The following is a 12,584-nucleotide window of genomic DNA, read 5'->3' as shown; positions in this document are numbered from 1 at the left end:
CAGAGTGCGCTGCGGAATTATGTATGCAGCTCCAATTACCCCTGTCTTGCGCTAGCTGATTCCAACTTGCGCCTGAAAATTTCCTAACTTCATCATCCCACCAAGTTTTCGCCGTTCTCGACTGCGCTTCCCTTCTCTTGGTATACATTGATTTGATTGATTCTGGGGTTTTACGTGCCAAAACCAGTTCTGATTATGAGGCATGCATTGGTATCCATTCTGCAACTCTAATGGTCCACCGGTTGTCCATCCTACGAATTACATGGCCTGCCCAGCTCCATTTCTTCCGCTTAATGTCAACCAGAATATCGGCTATCCCCGTTTGTTCTCTGATCCACACCGCTCTCTTCCTGTCTCTTAGCGTTAGGCCTAACATTTTTCGTTCCATCGCTCTTTGTACTGTCCTTAACTTAATCTCCACTTTCTTTGTTAACCTCCAAGTTTCTGCCGCATATGTTAGCACCGGTAGAATGCAATGATTGTAAACTTTTCTTTTCAACGACAGTGGTAAGCTCCCAGTCAAGATTTGGCAATGCCTGCCGTATTCACTCCAACCTAATTTTATTCTTCTGTAAATTTCTCTCTCATGATCAGGGTTCCATGTGAGTAATTGACCTAGATAAACGTACTCCTTTACAAACTCTAGAGGCTGACTAGCGACCCTGAATTCTTCCTCCCTTGCCAGGCTATTGAACATTGTGTTAGTCTTCTGCATATTAATCTTCAACCCCACTCTTACACTTTCTCGGTTAAGGTCCTGAATCATTTGCAGTAATTCGTCCCCGTTATTGCTGAATAGGACAATGTCATCTGCAAACCGAAGGTTGCTGAAGTATTCGCCGTTGATCCTCACTCCTAAGCCTTCCCAGTCTAAGAGCTTCAATACTTCTATGCATGCAGTAAATAGCATTGGAGAGATTGTGTCCTCTTGCCTGACCCATTTCTTGGTAGGTATCTTTCTACTTTTCTTGTGGAGAACCAAAGTTGCTGTACAATCCTTGTAGATATTTGCCAATATATTCACGTATGCCCCCTGCACTCTGATTACGCAATGCCTCTATGACTGCTGGTATTTCTACTGAATCAAATGCTTTTTCATAATCTGTGTACGCCATATGAGCGGTTGATTGTACTCCGCAGATTTCTCTGTTACCTGATTTATCACATGGATATGATCCATCGTAGAGTATCCCTTCCTGAAGCCAGCCTGTTCTCTTGGTTGGCTGAACTTAAGTGTTGCCCCGATTCTATTGGAAATTATCTTGGTGAGTATTTTATACAATACTGAAAGCACGCTAATGGGTCTATAGTTCTTTAATTCTTTAACGTCTCACTTCTTACGAATAATGTTGGCGTTCTTCCAGCTTTCTGGTACACTTGAAGTCGTGAGGCATTGCGTATAAAGGACCGCAAGCTTTTCAAGCGTGATATCCCCTCCATCTTTGATTAAATCGACTGTTATTCCATCTTCTCCAGCTGCATTTCCTCTGGTCATGTCTTGCAAGGCCCTTCTAACTTCATCGCTAGTTATAGAAGGAGCCTCTATATCCTGTTCATCACTGCTTCGAATGAGAGCAGCTTGGCTGTTCTGGGAACTCTAGAGGTCAGTATCGAAATCTTCTACTGCTTTTTCTATGTCATCGAAATTGCTTATGATATTACCCTGCTTATGTTTCAGTGCATATATTTTGCCTTGTCCTATGCCAAGTTTCCTTCTCACTGATTTCATGCTGCGTCCATATTTTACTGCTTCTTCAATCTTTTCCACGTTATAATTTTGGATATCCCTTACTTTCTTGTTATTGATCAGGTGCGACAGCTCAGCCAATTCTGTTTGATCTCTCGAGTTTGACACTTTCATGTTTTGCCGTTTCTTTATTAGGTCCTTTGTTACTTGGGGGAGCTTACCTACTGGTTGCCTTGGTGCCTTACCTCCAACTTCAACTGCTGCTTCTGAGATCAGCCTAGTTACGGTTTCATTCATTAACTCTATGTTATCTTCATATTGCTGTTCTAAAGCTGCATATTTGTTTGCGAGTACCAGCCTGAATTGGTCTGCTTTTACCTTTACTCCGTCTAGGTTGGCCTGTTTCTTCTTGACTAATTTTATTCTTTCTCTCTTCGAATTGAGAGAAATCCTAGGCCTTACTAACCTATGGTCACTGCACTTTACCCTACCTAACACTTCTGCATCCTGCACTATGCTGTGGTTGGTAGAGAGTATGAAATCTGTTTAATTCCTTGTTTCTCCATTAGGGCTTTTACAGGTCCACTTGCTGTTGCCGTGCTCCCTGAAGAGGTATTCATCATTCGGAGCATATTCCTTTCCGCGAATTCTACTAACATCTCTCCTCTTGCATTCCTAGAGTCAATGTCGTAGTTGCGAATTGCTTCCTCACCAGCCTGCTTTTTCCTCACTTTTGCATTGAAGTCTCCCATGACTACAGTATACTGCGTTTCCACCTTTCTCATTGATAATTCAACATCTTCATAAAACTGCTCTATTTCTTTATCGTCGTGGCGGGAGGTTGGGGCGTAGACTTGTACTGAGGTCAACACACTTCTCTAGAACGCGCGAACCACGTTGTCAGGACTGCGCTAGCGATAACTGACGATGACGATGTGGCACAAAATCGGCTGTATGTGAAATTGTGTAACTACATTTACAGTTTCCATTGATTTCGCTCGAACTGGTGGTCTGCTTAAGCTTTGGTAGCTGCCTTGGCCCTTAGGAGTGTGTTCTAGACGAGTGTGTTGACCTCTGTACTACCTTCATTCTATACCTCCTATTCAGCTTTATTATTACTGCTACCCTCTCATTAATGCTGTAGAATTCATCAATGTTACCCGCTATGTCCCTATTGACTAGAAATCGTACCACGAATTCTCTCTTATCTGGAAGACCTTTGTAGAGTATGTGGCCGTTAGTCAGCACTTTATAAGCCTCGCCAGTTCTCCTAACCTCACTAAGGCCAATAATATCCCAGACAACACCTGATAATTCTTCAAATAGCCCTGCTAAGCTAGCCTCACTCGATAGGGTGCGCGTGTTGAACGTTGCCAGGTTCAGTTTCCAGTGGCGGCCTGTCAGCACTCATAAATTCTTAGCACGAAAGAGCATCAAAGTGTAGGTTTACACGGACGAAAACGTCCGAAAATTGTTTTAAACTTATGAGGGCATCAATCCCCAGTACGCACCTGCGTCAGTTGTTGCAGCAGTGTTCGGCACGCTGATTTGCGTTGGCTGCGCCCATCAGGAAAGCTGACCCACAACACACACAGAATGAGCGTTCACCTGAGGAAATTGTTTATTTAGTTGTTCAGCGCGCTTATGCCATACGTACCTTACCGTGGCCTGTGCGTGCAAGCAAACGCGAAGACGGAAAAGTGGCGCCGTCTGTAACTCCCCACACGTGACTCACCTGGCCTGCCTTGCAGCCGACTGTGACATATTTTTACGTAGGAATAAGATATGAAATTCGAACGGAACATTTACGACGAGAAAAGAAGACCCCAACAAGCAAGTCTGCCTTAGAAGTAACAGGCAGGTTTAGAAATTGCTCCTGGCACAGACAGTTAATTTGGGGAAATATGTTTAGAGTTTTACTATAAAGCCAATGGTAACGAAGGTAACGCCTGCAATTTTACAAGGAAGCGAGGGGTTTTGTCATCCTAATCGGTTAGCAAACATAGATGTTAAGGGCCTTGCTGCATCACGGAAGGTATTCGAAGCTTTTTCCTAAAAGCCCAGTGACAGTTATCAACCAGCATTTAAACACCACATGCACGTTCGGCAGTACTTGGGCGATATCGGTTTTCGGCAGTTCGGACAAGACAGAAGTTCACAAGAAGTTGAAGACGAATTTATCAACAGTAGACAAAGGAAAGCCCCATGTTTCAAACCTTGGCTCCAGAGTGAGACTTCAAGCCACAATCCTTGTTGATTTTGAGTTCAATTTCTATAAGTTTGTTCAATGTAGTTTACACTTTCTATAGTCCACCACGGTTGATCAATGGGTCTTAAAAGCGTGACAATCTAGCTTCTAAATCCTACAAGGACGAGGGAACAGCAATGCTTTGCAGAGCTCAGAAGTAAAACTTCGGCGATTGAAACTCCAAAACGATGGATTCTAACGCATCGAGTGGACCTAAAGAAGAAAGAACTCGCAGTGGAGGTGGAAAGACTGCTTTCTACGAGAGCGGCTTTCAACCAACTGATGGATGTAACGCAAAATTGCAGCACTTACGACAGCTCTTTTCCGCTAATGCTGAGCCTCGACGCTTTCCATTATAGACAGCTGGTGTTTTCGTTATAACAGTTGCAGTTAGGCTACTTGGTAAGTTATAAAATACTTGTAGCATTTGCTTCAAGAGCCCTCGGTAAACGCGAGAATATACTCCTAAGTGGATAGAGATTGACATGTTCAGCGTCGCGTACTTCCATCAGTACATCTGTTGTCGACATGTGTTTATAAGTGGTAGTCACAAGTCGCTTTCCAGAATAATATGCTCAAGGAAGCAAATTCGGAAAAAAGTGCCACCGCGTTTGCTACACTGCTACTTCATCTTTAACGCCTAAAACTACCGGTGTCTTTCACAGGAACGAAACGCGTAGCACGAAGCGAACGCCCTCAAGTGACTGGCGGCTGCCTCGACTTCGCAGGAGTCGGCAGCTCTAGGGGACGCCTTGGTCCCTGGAGGTCTGCGTCAGCCTATCCAAGTGTGAAGATTATAGCTAAGCCGAAAACGCAGGATTCCATGCTGTGCGAACTTTACAAGGATGTATAAACAGTACCCGCTGTGTCATGACAAATATAGGCCTCAAAGCTCGTAGTTGGCGCACATAGGAATTTCAAACTCACCGTTATTGCTTACTGCTGGGAACAAATGCCATGTTTCATCAGATACCTAAAACGGAAGTCTTGTGTCTCTGTGAAGCTAACCAGCAAAGGCTGACTGCGATCATACCCTGCGCTGGCCGTATTTTTTAGTGGCCTATGACAATTCCAGAGGCCAACGTGAGATTGTAGGGAATATAACAAATCTGCAGCCACCTAGCACTAGCTGTCATGGATCCGGAATGACCACTCCCTTGTGAGCCATAGAACATCGCTCAACTTCTCTGTTGCCTGATCGGTTAACAACCAAATAATGTTGTGTTGTCCTAGGATGCCTTTTGATTGTGTCTAAAAGTCATGCCAAATCATTCGCAGTCCACTTCTACAGCAATTTATACGCTAAGGTAACATTTAGCCTCTTCAGGCAAACTGTAACTGCTGGTCTTCTACAATAGCACATTGTTCTGTTTAGCACAATATATCCGTTTGCTCACGTTGAAAAGATTGAAGTATATAACTTCGACATCATACCATAGACAGGCAAGTGATAGAAACGGCGACATAAATGCAAACAGCACTTAATAAGAGAAATCATCATAGCTCATTTTGTCCGCTGTCGTGGTTCTACGAATTATCTACTTCTACGAATTCTACGAATCCTAACAACGCCAAACGTATAGGTGTACTCTTCAGCCGAGAAGTGTTACATTGTGGCCGTGTCTTATCGAATATGTCATTACAGGTCTGTATCAACTATGCAGTGTTCCTATACACCTAGCTCTAACCTATACATTGGCACTTATTGTGAACCACTGCTACAGACCTGATGCATAATTATGCGAAAAGTGCTCGGGATTCTTAATTTGGAATAGCTATGAAGTGTCCAGTTTACGTAGATAGGAGTACAGCAAGCTTTGAACTACGATACTTGTTCTCTCTCAGGACATGGTTATGTGTAATCCTCTGCCATTCTTCCATGCGTATGGACTGAGCCTGGCTGTGGGTCGGCCGTTGATATATGGCGTCAAAGCAGTGGTCCCCTCGCCCAGTTACGACCTCGGTGCCTTGTTCAAGGCCATCCAAGAGCATAGGTACGTGAATCACTATCAACGAATCTTTGCTGGAGATGATGCCTTACCCACAGCAATCTGTGCCTTTCAATGCTATCAGTGAAGAACCAACATTGTTGTTAGCTTGTTTAGGAGATCCGTGCTGGTCATCGTCATTTCATCAGGAGAAATTGATCTTACGTAAAGCACGATGGCCCACCATGGGTGCCAAGCCTGCTGAACTTGTTGATGGAATAGAGGTTGTAACCAACTCTTGAGAAAAAACTGGGCGACAAAGTGCCCAGCGCAAAGGCATCGCCATGTCAATGCTCCTCAGTGTGGACAGCGCAATTATCTCCGGAATGAGTATCTCCAGAGTAGAGCGCCAAAAGTGAACCGCGATTGGTTTTTATAGAATATTTCAAAGCACCAACTTGAATGCCTTGCCCATGTTTTATCTTTAAGTTGCAGGGTCCAAGCCTTCACAGAAATACAATGTCGCTCTGTCAGCAATGTGACAACTGAGGGCACCCTAACATATCCAAAGCCCAAACGGCGACATCCAGAAACTCAGATGGTAGCGCGCGCAGCGACATTAAGGTATTTCTCAAAGGTTGGCTCAGTTGGGAGAGAACACAAAACACTATCCTGAAGAACTAAACTTTCTGGCGATGCTGAAGACTCCTATTCCTGCTGTGGCACTTCACACCGAAGCGCATGAAAAGTCGCTGATACAACAAAAGTCACAGTTTCGCCCGAAAGGCGAAGCTGTGGCCTTCCACAAAATTGCTTCTCAGTGCCCATGTTTATCTCTAAAATGTAAGACATTGGCATGCTGTTCCTTTAAATTTTATTAAGCGTCTATATTGTATGCGTGATGCAAATTGCAGCATTGCGTAGTTAACGAAATACCACAATTTCGGCTTCTCGAGTGTGTTTCTTTTATAAACGGAAAATTATACCCGCAATTTCCCCGAGAAGTTTCTTTTAGGGTTATCAACTCTGCATGGCTGCGAATCGCATAAAAGTTATGTCCCTGCGTAATATTCCTTGCTCTTGTTGTCGTTCAAATATTTTTGTTAGGGCATGGAGAATTGCTCCGAATTGGACTGTAGCCGTAGGCAAATCAGCGCACTATAGATACTCATAACTTGTCAAGTACAAGGTACCGCGTTTCCAGGCTGAAACATGCAACTTTATTTCCAGGTGACCTTAAAACATTTTTGTGCTAGTGTCTCCGCGTTATGCATTTGATGCGTCATATGTGTTCGAGGCTACAAATAGTCTGTCATAAATCAGGCCGAATTAGAATATTTGCGGTTATGTCACATCGCAATTACCCCGTCAAGCTCCATTACAGCACCCAGTAGCAAGTGAGATACCAGTGCCAACTCATAGCGCATCTATCGCCCTTGATGGCAAATATGTACTTTTTTCACAGGTGTACGGACATCTCTGGATCCCCGACGATGTACGTTGACATGATCAGAAGTCCACTATTGAAACACTACGACGTGTCTTCCCTCAAAAACGGTCAGCTGCTTTTGTCCTCTTTTTACACCCTATACGGAGAGACAGCCGCAAGTAATTTCTAGACGTAAATATACCGAAATTCTTGAAGGCTCAGCATTTTTAGTTTAGGTACTCTGGTATTAAATCGAATCAGAAAATTTTGCATTTTAGAAAATAGGACTGGCACCGTATGAAGTAAAACTATTAAATTCTGAGTTCATTTCAATCTCGTGATTTAGAATTTGCGTAACCGCCGACGCAAGCATCAGGGAAGTAAACAATCAATCAATCAATCAAACAAACAGACCAACAAACATCGGGCGACAAAAACACGCAGCGTCGTTTAAGCAACCCAATTAAACGCACGCTATCCTTGTTTATAGGAGGTCACTTTGCTTTCGTTTTCAAAGCAAATAGCATGCCCTACCTTGACAGTTTTTTGCCTAATTGACTGAAAAGATCTAATTGGCTGAAAAGAGGCGAGGAGCACTAAGAAGTGGCGAGGGATTCGGTTGGGCAAAGCTTGCGCAATAAAAGTAGAAAACCGGGTAAGAGGAAGCGCCGACTTCTTCGATTGGCCCGTTCTCCCTAGCTTAGCCTGTGGTAGCTGGTCGAGGATGGCGACGGCGTGCAGCGGGGAGTTAGAAGTTCCGCCTAACACGGGTCCTCAGGGGAGAATAGTTGACAGAGTGATGCCATCTACGTGCCTAAAGGGCTCGACAACGTTTATTAATAAGCAAAAGTTTGTACTATGCGCAAATAAATTCGTTCTCGCCGACAGCTCCAAGTAGCCAGTGGTATAGCGGTCAGCGAGCAGCCATCTTTTGTTCCATTCGCAACAAAGCAGTCTCCGGATAATAATAGAAATATATAGTTTTCTTCAGTGTAATAATGCATTTTAAGTGCGTACACGTCACACTGGCGTACTGAGGTTTTGCGGTTGTGTGCCGTCATGTTGGAAACAGGCACACTGGGCGCTGCCCAAAGAAACTTTGAGCTATAGACGAGAAGGCCTAGAATCAAAAAAAATTTTTTTCTTATAGGATTTTTTGTTATCCTAATCATGCATAATTAGCGCGTACAAGTCATACCAGATCTGCGGTTACGTTTTCGCAGTTTTTCCGATGTTGTGTGACAAGCGAAATTGGCGATCTTGAACACTTTGGACTGAAACGTAGAAAGCCAGTCGTAGAAATGGAATAGCAACACGATTGCATTCCATGAACGTTATAGCGCTCCACTTATTACGACCGAAACTTGTGAAGCAGATTTTACCGTTGTATTGTCACATCAAAGTCAATCCTTTCGTATCGACGCAACTTATGCCTTAAGGTTAGAGTGTTGCTACATGGCCACCACTGACGTGACAAGAACATTGCCCTCGTGGCAAAGCAGGTTTCCAACTAAATTTCTGTAGCCTTACGAGACATTATATGCTGATTTTGCTAAGTTATTCTGCACTAGTAAGCAGGTAACGCATTTCGCTAGAGTCTTGGATTTGAAACACAGGTGCGCGCTGCCGAAAACTATACATAATGGTTTCGAGCGTTATGCGCAGCATACATAATCGTTTTAGTTGTACTAAAAGGTCCTTAATCGTCATTACTCTGTATGCACGTCGTAGAAGCAAACGACACACAACATCGAATGAGTCACAGCTGCAATATTGATCCTTTTAGTTTTGTAATAGTGTGCGTCACAACAAACTGCGAATTATGCACTGCTGCCATAGGTTTAATTTTACATGTTCAAGGTGATGCAGAGCCAACAAAGCGCAACATTTTTCTCGATAAGAACAAAAAATTGCCTTGAAAAATGTCGCTTATTATTTCCCCTGATAAAATGCGACATTCTTGTGGCGTTTTAGAATTACACCTTGGTGCTCTCAGGTATGCACATTGTCTGAATGAGAAAAGGTGGTGTTCTGGGGACCGCGTTTTATCTACTTGCAGAAAAAAGGGCTGTGCTTGCGGAGGTGAAGCAGGCTTCAATCACTTATCAAAGTTTAGCGAAAAGTGCATGCATTCTTCGAAATCGCGCACACAACATACAGGACATCATACGTTTAAATAAAGCACAAGCAAAGAACAAGCATCCGAACCGACATAATTGATAACTTGCTCCTGATAACCATGCGAAGCACGTAGCGCTCCCCGCATACGTTTCCCGGTAAAAATTACTGTTGCGCAATTTGCTGCGGTGACGGCAGCTTACGACGTGTGGAGTGACGTCCCTAGCCTTTCCTATGTAAAAAAAAACAGCCTAGCAACTGATTTCATTGTTGTTGCAGCACCACTATGGGCGGCGGCGTGCCATCAAAATTACCATTACTCCCATTAGTACTATGACTCTAAATTACCATTATAACCACTACTCTAATGCACTAATGTATTGCATACCTCTTCAGCAGTTGTCATGGTGGTATTCAACAGCTTCGCTGGACATCCACTTTCGCAGGCCTGGGATGGCGGGTCAATTTTTGTGAAAGGCATGTCGCGACTATTCAAACTTGCTGACCGCGGTATGACAGATGCGAAGAAAGCCTTCCTACTCATGCGAGATGTCAAGAAGCAGTTGTTTTCTGGATTGATGCAGAGACCGCCAACTGCACTTGCCGAGTTCGTCGTCGCGGTGACGACCATAAAGCGAATATTACAAGCAGCGCTCCTAGATGTCGACGGGTCAAGTATAAATATCCGACGCGTCTGACTGTAGGTCATATTTCGACGACCAACGCATGTGCTTGTCAATATTCGTCTGCCCATGTGTAACTTGTTTTTGTGGGTACAGGTTCGCCCAATAAGAGTTCACTTCGTGACTCGACATTCTGCCACAGTTTAATTGTTCGCCGTCATGAGAACGTGCCCTCTGGTGAAAGTGCTTTTGCATTCATGTACCGGACGCCCCGTCAAGTCATGAACCAAGCCCAAGCCCATAAGACAACGCCAACGTCGCCTAGGACCAACGAGCTAGCCGCAGGCTACGAAATTTGCCCCATAAGCACGGATCTCTGCCAGAGCAGACCGGAGAAATCAAGACCATGTTGGCAGCCACGATGACACAATCTAGACAGCCCCCAACTTTCGCGGATCATCGACTGAATACCCGGAAAGCTGGCTGGATCCATAAGACAGCACCACTGCGTTAAACAACTGGAACTGCGAACACAAACTGTGATATGTTTTCTCGTTAGAAGACGCCCTCAGGACATGATTCTAAAATCAAGTATCCAGCGAGCCGAAGCTAAAAACCAAGCCGAAGCTTTGCTAGAAGTCCGAATGCCACTACCAAACAAGAAGGTCGTTATTTTCACCGAGGAGATGACTCGCCTATTCCGAAACGTCGACGCCTTCATGTCCGAAGGGAAGAAAGGTCATTTCCTTATGCGGCGCTGTAGCGCAAGAGCATTGCGCTGAACTGACGCGCAACTCATCGAAAGCCATAGCACAATTCCTGACAGAGGAGTTGTCGACTGATAAGACGCTTGAAATGTGCACCGCAAAATAAAACCACCGCTCAATACCAGATTGCACAGGAGCCCAAGCTTCTCCTCTGACATGCGGGGCCGCCTTCATTCGCGAAGAATTACGGAAGATGTTTCCTTCGTCTCAGCTAGCAGTGCAATCACTTGCCGACACTGTCAGCAAAGAAATAGAGCGGTAACTACGAGTTCCTGAACCACCCAGCCTCAGCCCGAAGCCATGAGTTACGCTGGCGTCCCCAGTTCGACCGCCCGTCGGTATGTTCTTTGTGTAGAGGACGACGGACACCTGGCATGCTTCCGACTATCGCCCACTTTACTATGACTGCCGAGTAGCGGGCCACATTTACCACCGATGCCCATATCGCCATATGAATTTACGAGGCTTCGCCGTCAAGCCTCCGCGTCCACAGCAAGGCTAACGACCACATCAAATCACCGCCTGCCTCGCAACGACTCGGTGGAGCCATTGACAGCCGCCCTATTCGCCATCGCCAGGCCTCTACGTCTCGCTGCTGCGCCGACCGTACACTGACCAAACCCGTTGCCGGTCTGTCAGTCCAAATTCTGAAAAGTAAAATCAACGATTGCTGAAAGTCCGGTTGCTGTTCGTCAGAATACCGAAGATCCTCCTCCGTCGGCGCGGCAACATGTATCTAGACGACATCCATCCAGACGAAGCTCCGAAGGAAAATTGACAACGCTAAAGAAGACCTGGCTACGCGAAGCAACAATAGCAGGGCAATGCGAAGCAGCTATGATCCGATGTCTGCAACGCAAGACCGAGAATCGCCGTCCTCAACATGCTTCTCGACGGCCATACAGTCACAGCTTTACTAGAAACAGGAGCTGAATGCTCCGTCATCAGTGCATCATTCGCAGCCAAGTTGAAGAAAGTCAAAATTGCATGGGACGGCCCTCAAATACGGACAGCTGGAGGTCTCCTAATAACCCCGACTGAAATCTAAACGGGAAAAGTTACGGTTCATGACCAGACCTACACTGCGGTCTCGTTATCCTGCAACAAGGTTCACAAGACAGAATTCTCGGCATGGACTTTTTTAACCAGTACGACGCAGTCATAAACCTAAAGACCAAGTTCATAACGCTGTTCACAGAGCAAGCGATACCACTGGAGGGAATGTTTCGTCACCATGCCTTGAGCGCACAGATCGTCTGACGCCAACATCATGCTTTTCATCGCCGCAGAAGCAACGCGGTGCAGAAGCCATTTTAGAGAGCAATCAACACCTGCTGCTCGACCAAGAAAACGGCGTCGCCAGGGGAACCTTGTAAGTGCGCCGAGTAAAAGCGCAGGTAATGGTGACTAGCTTCAGCCAGAAATGGCTGAAGACGGGATACGAAAATCGCATACATGAAAGTAATTACACCATTTAGCGGTGCGTTTGTCCCTCTCAAATTCTACAGAAATTACAACAGTACCTGAACCGGTACTGGATATTCATTCGAGTCTTCCAAGGCATAAGCAAGAACAGCTCAATAGTCTCCTGCAGCAATACAAGGATTGCTTGTCGTCATCAAAGAATCAAGAAACAAAAATTGCTAAGCATCTCATAATCACCGAAAAACACACGCGACCACATCGCCAGAGCCCTTACTGAGTTTAGACGTGAGAAGGCCTGCTATAAAGCAACAAGTCGACATTGACGCGACGAAATCCCCCAGGTGTCAAAAGGCCAGTGC

At 45.1% G+C, this 12,584-nt stretch overlaps 1 protein-coding gene across 17 annotated transcripts in view; it reads left to right on the top strand.

The window, feature by feature from the left end:
* LOC119458481 (medium-chain acyl-CoA ligase ACSF2, mitochondrial) overlaps nt 1-12,584 on the top strand; it is a 574,759-nt gene that overhangs the window by 239,025 nt on the left and 323,150 nt on the right. For all 17 annotated transcript variants that reach the window (XR_007468047.1, XR_007468045.1, XM_049671251.1 and 14 more), the window contains 2 exons: nt 5,781-5,929; nt 7,329-7,420. Coding sequence is in view for 15 of the 17 variants with exons in the window: in XM_049671251.1 (XP_049527208.1) it covers nt 5,781-5,929; nt 7,329-7,420 (241 nt within the window). In the remaining 2 variants the exon portion in view is untranslated. The remainder of the gene's footprint in view (nt 1-5,780; nt 5,930-7,328; nt 7,421-12,584) is intronic.

This window comes from Dermacentor silvarum, chromosome 7, assembly GCF_013339745.2.
Source record: "Dermacentor silvarum isolate Dsil-2018 chromosome 7, BIME_Dsil_1.4, whole genome shotgun sequence".
NCBI lineage: Eukaryota > Metazoa > Arthropoda > Arachnida > Ixodida > Ixodidae > Dermacentor > Dermacentor silvarum.
The sequence above is the reverse complement of the archived record's forward strand: the minus strand, read 5'-3'. Positions and strand labels throughout refer to the sequence as shown.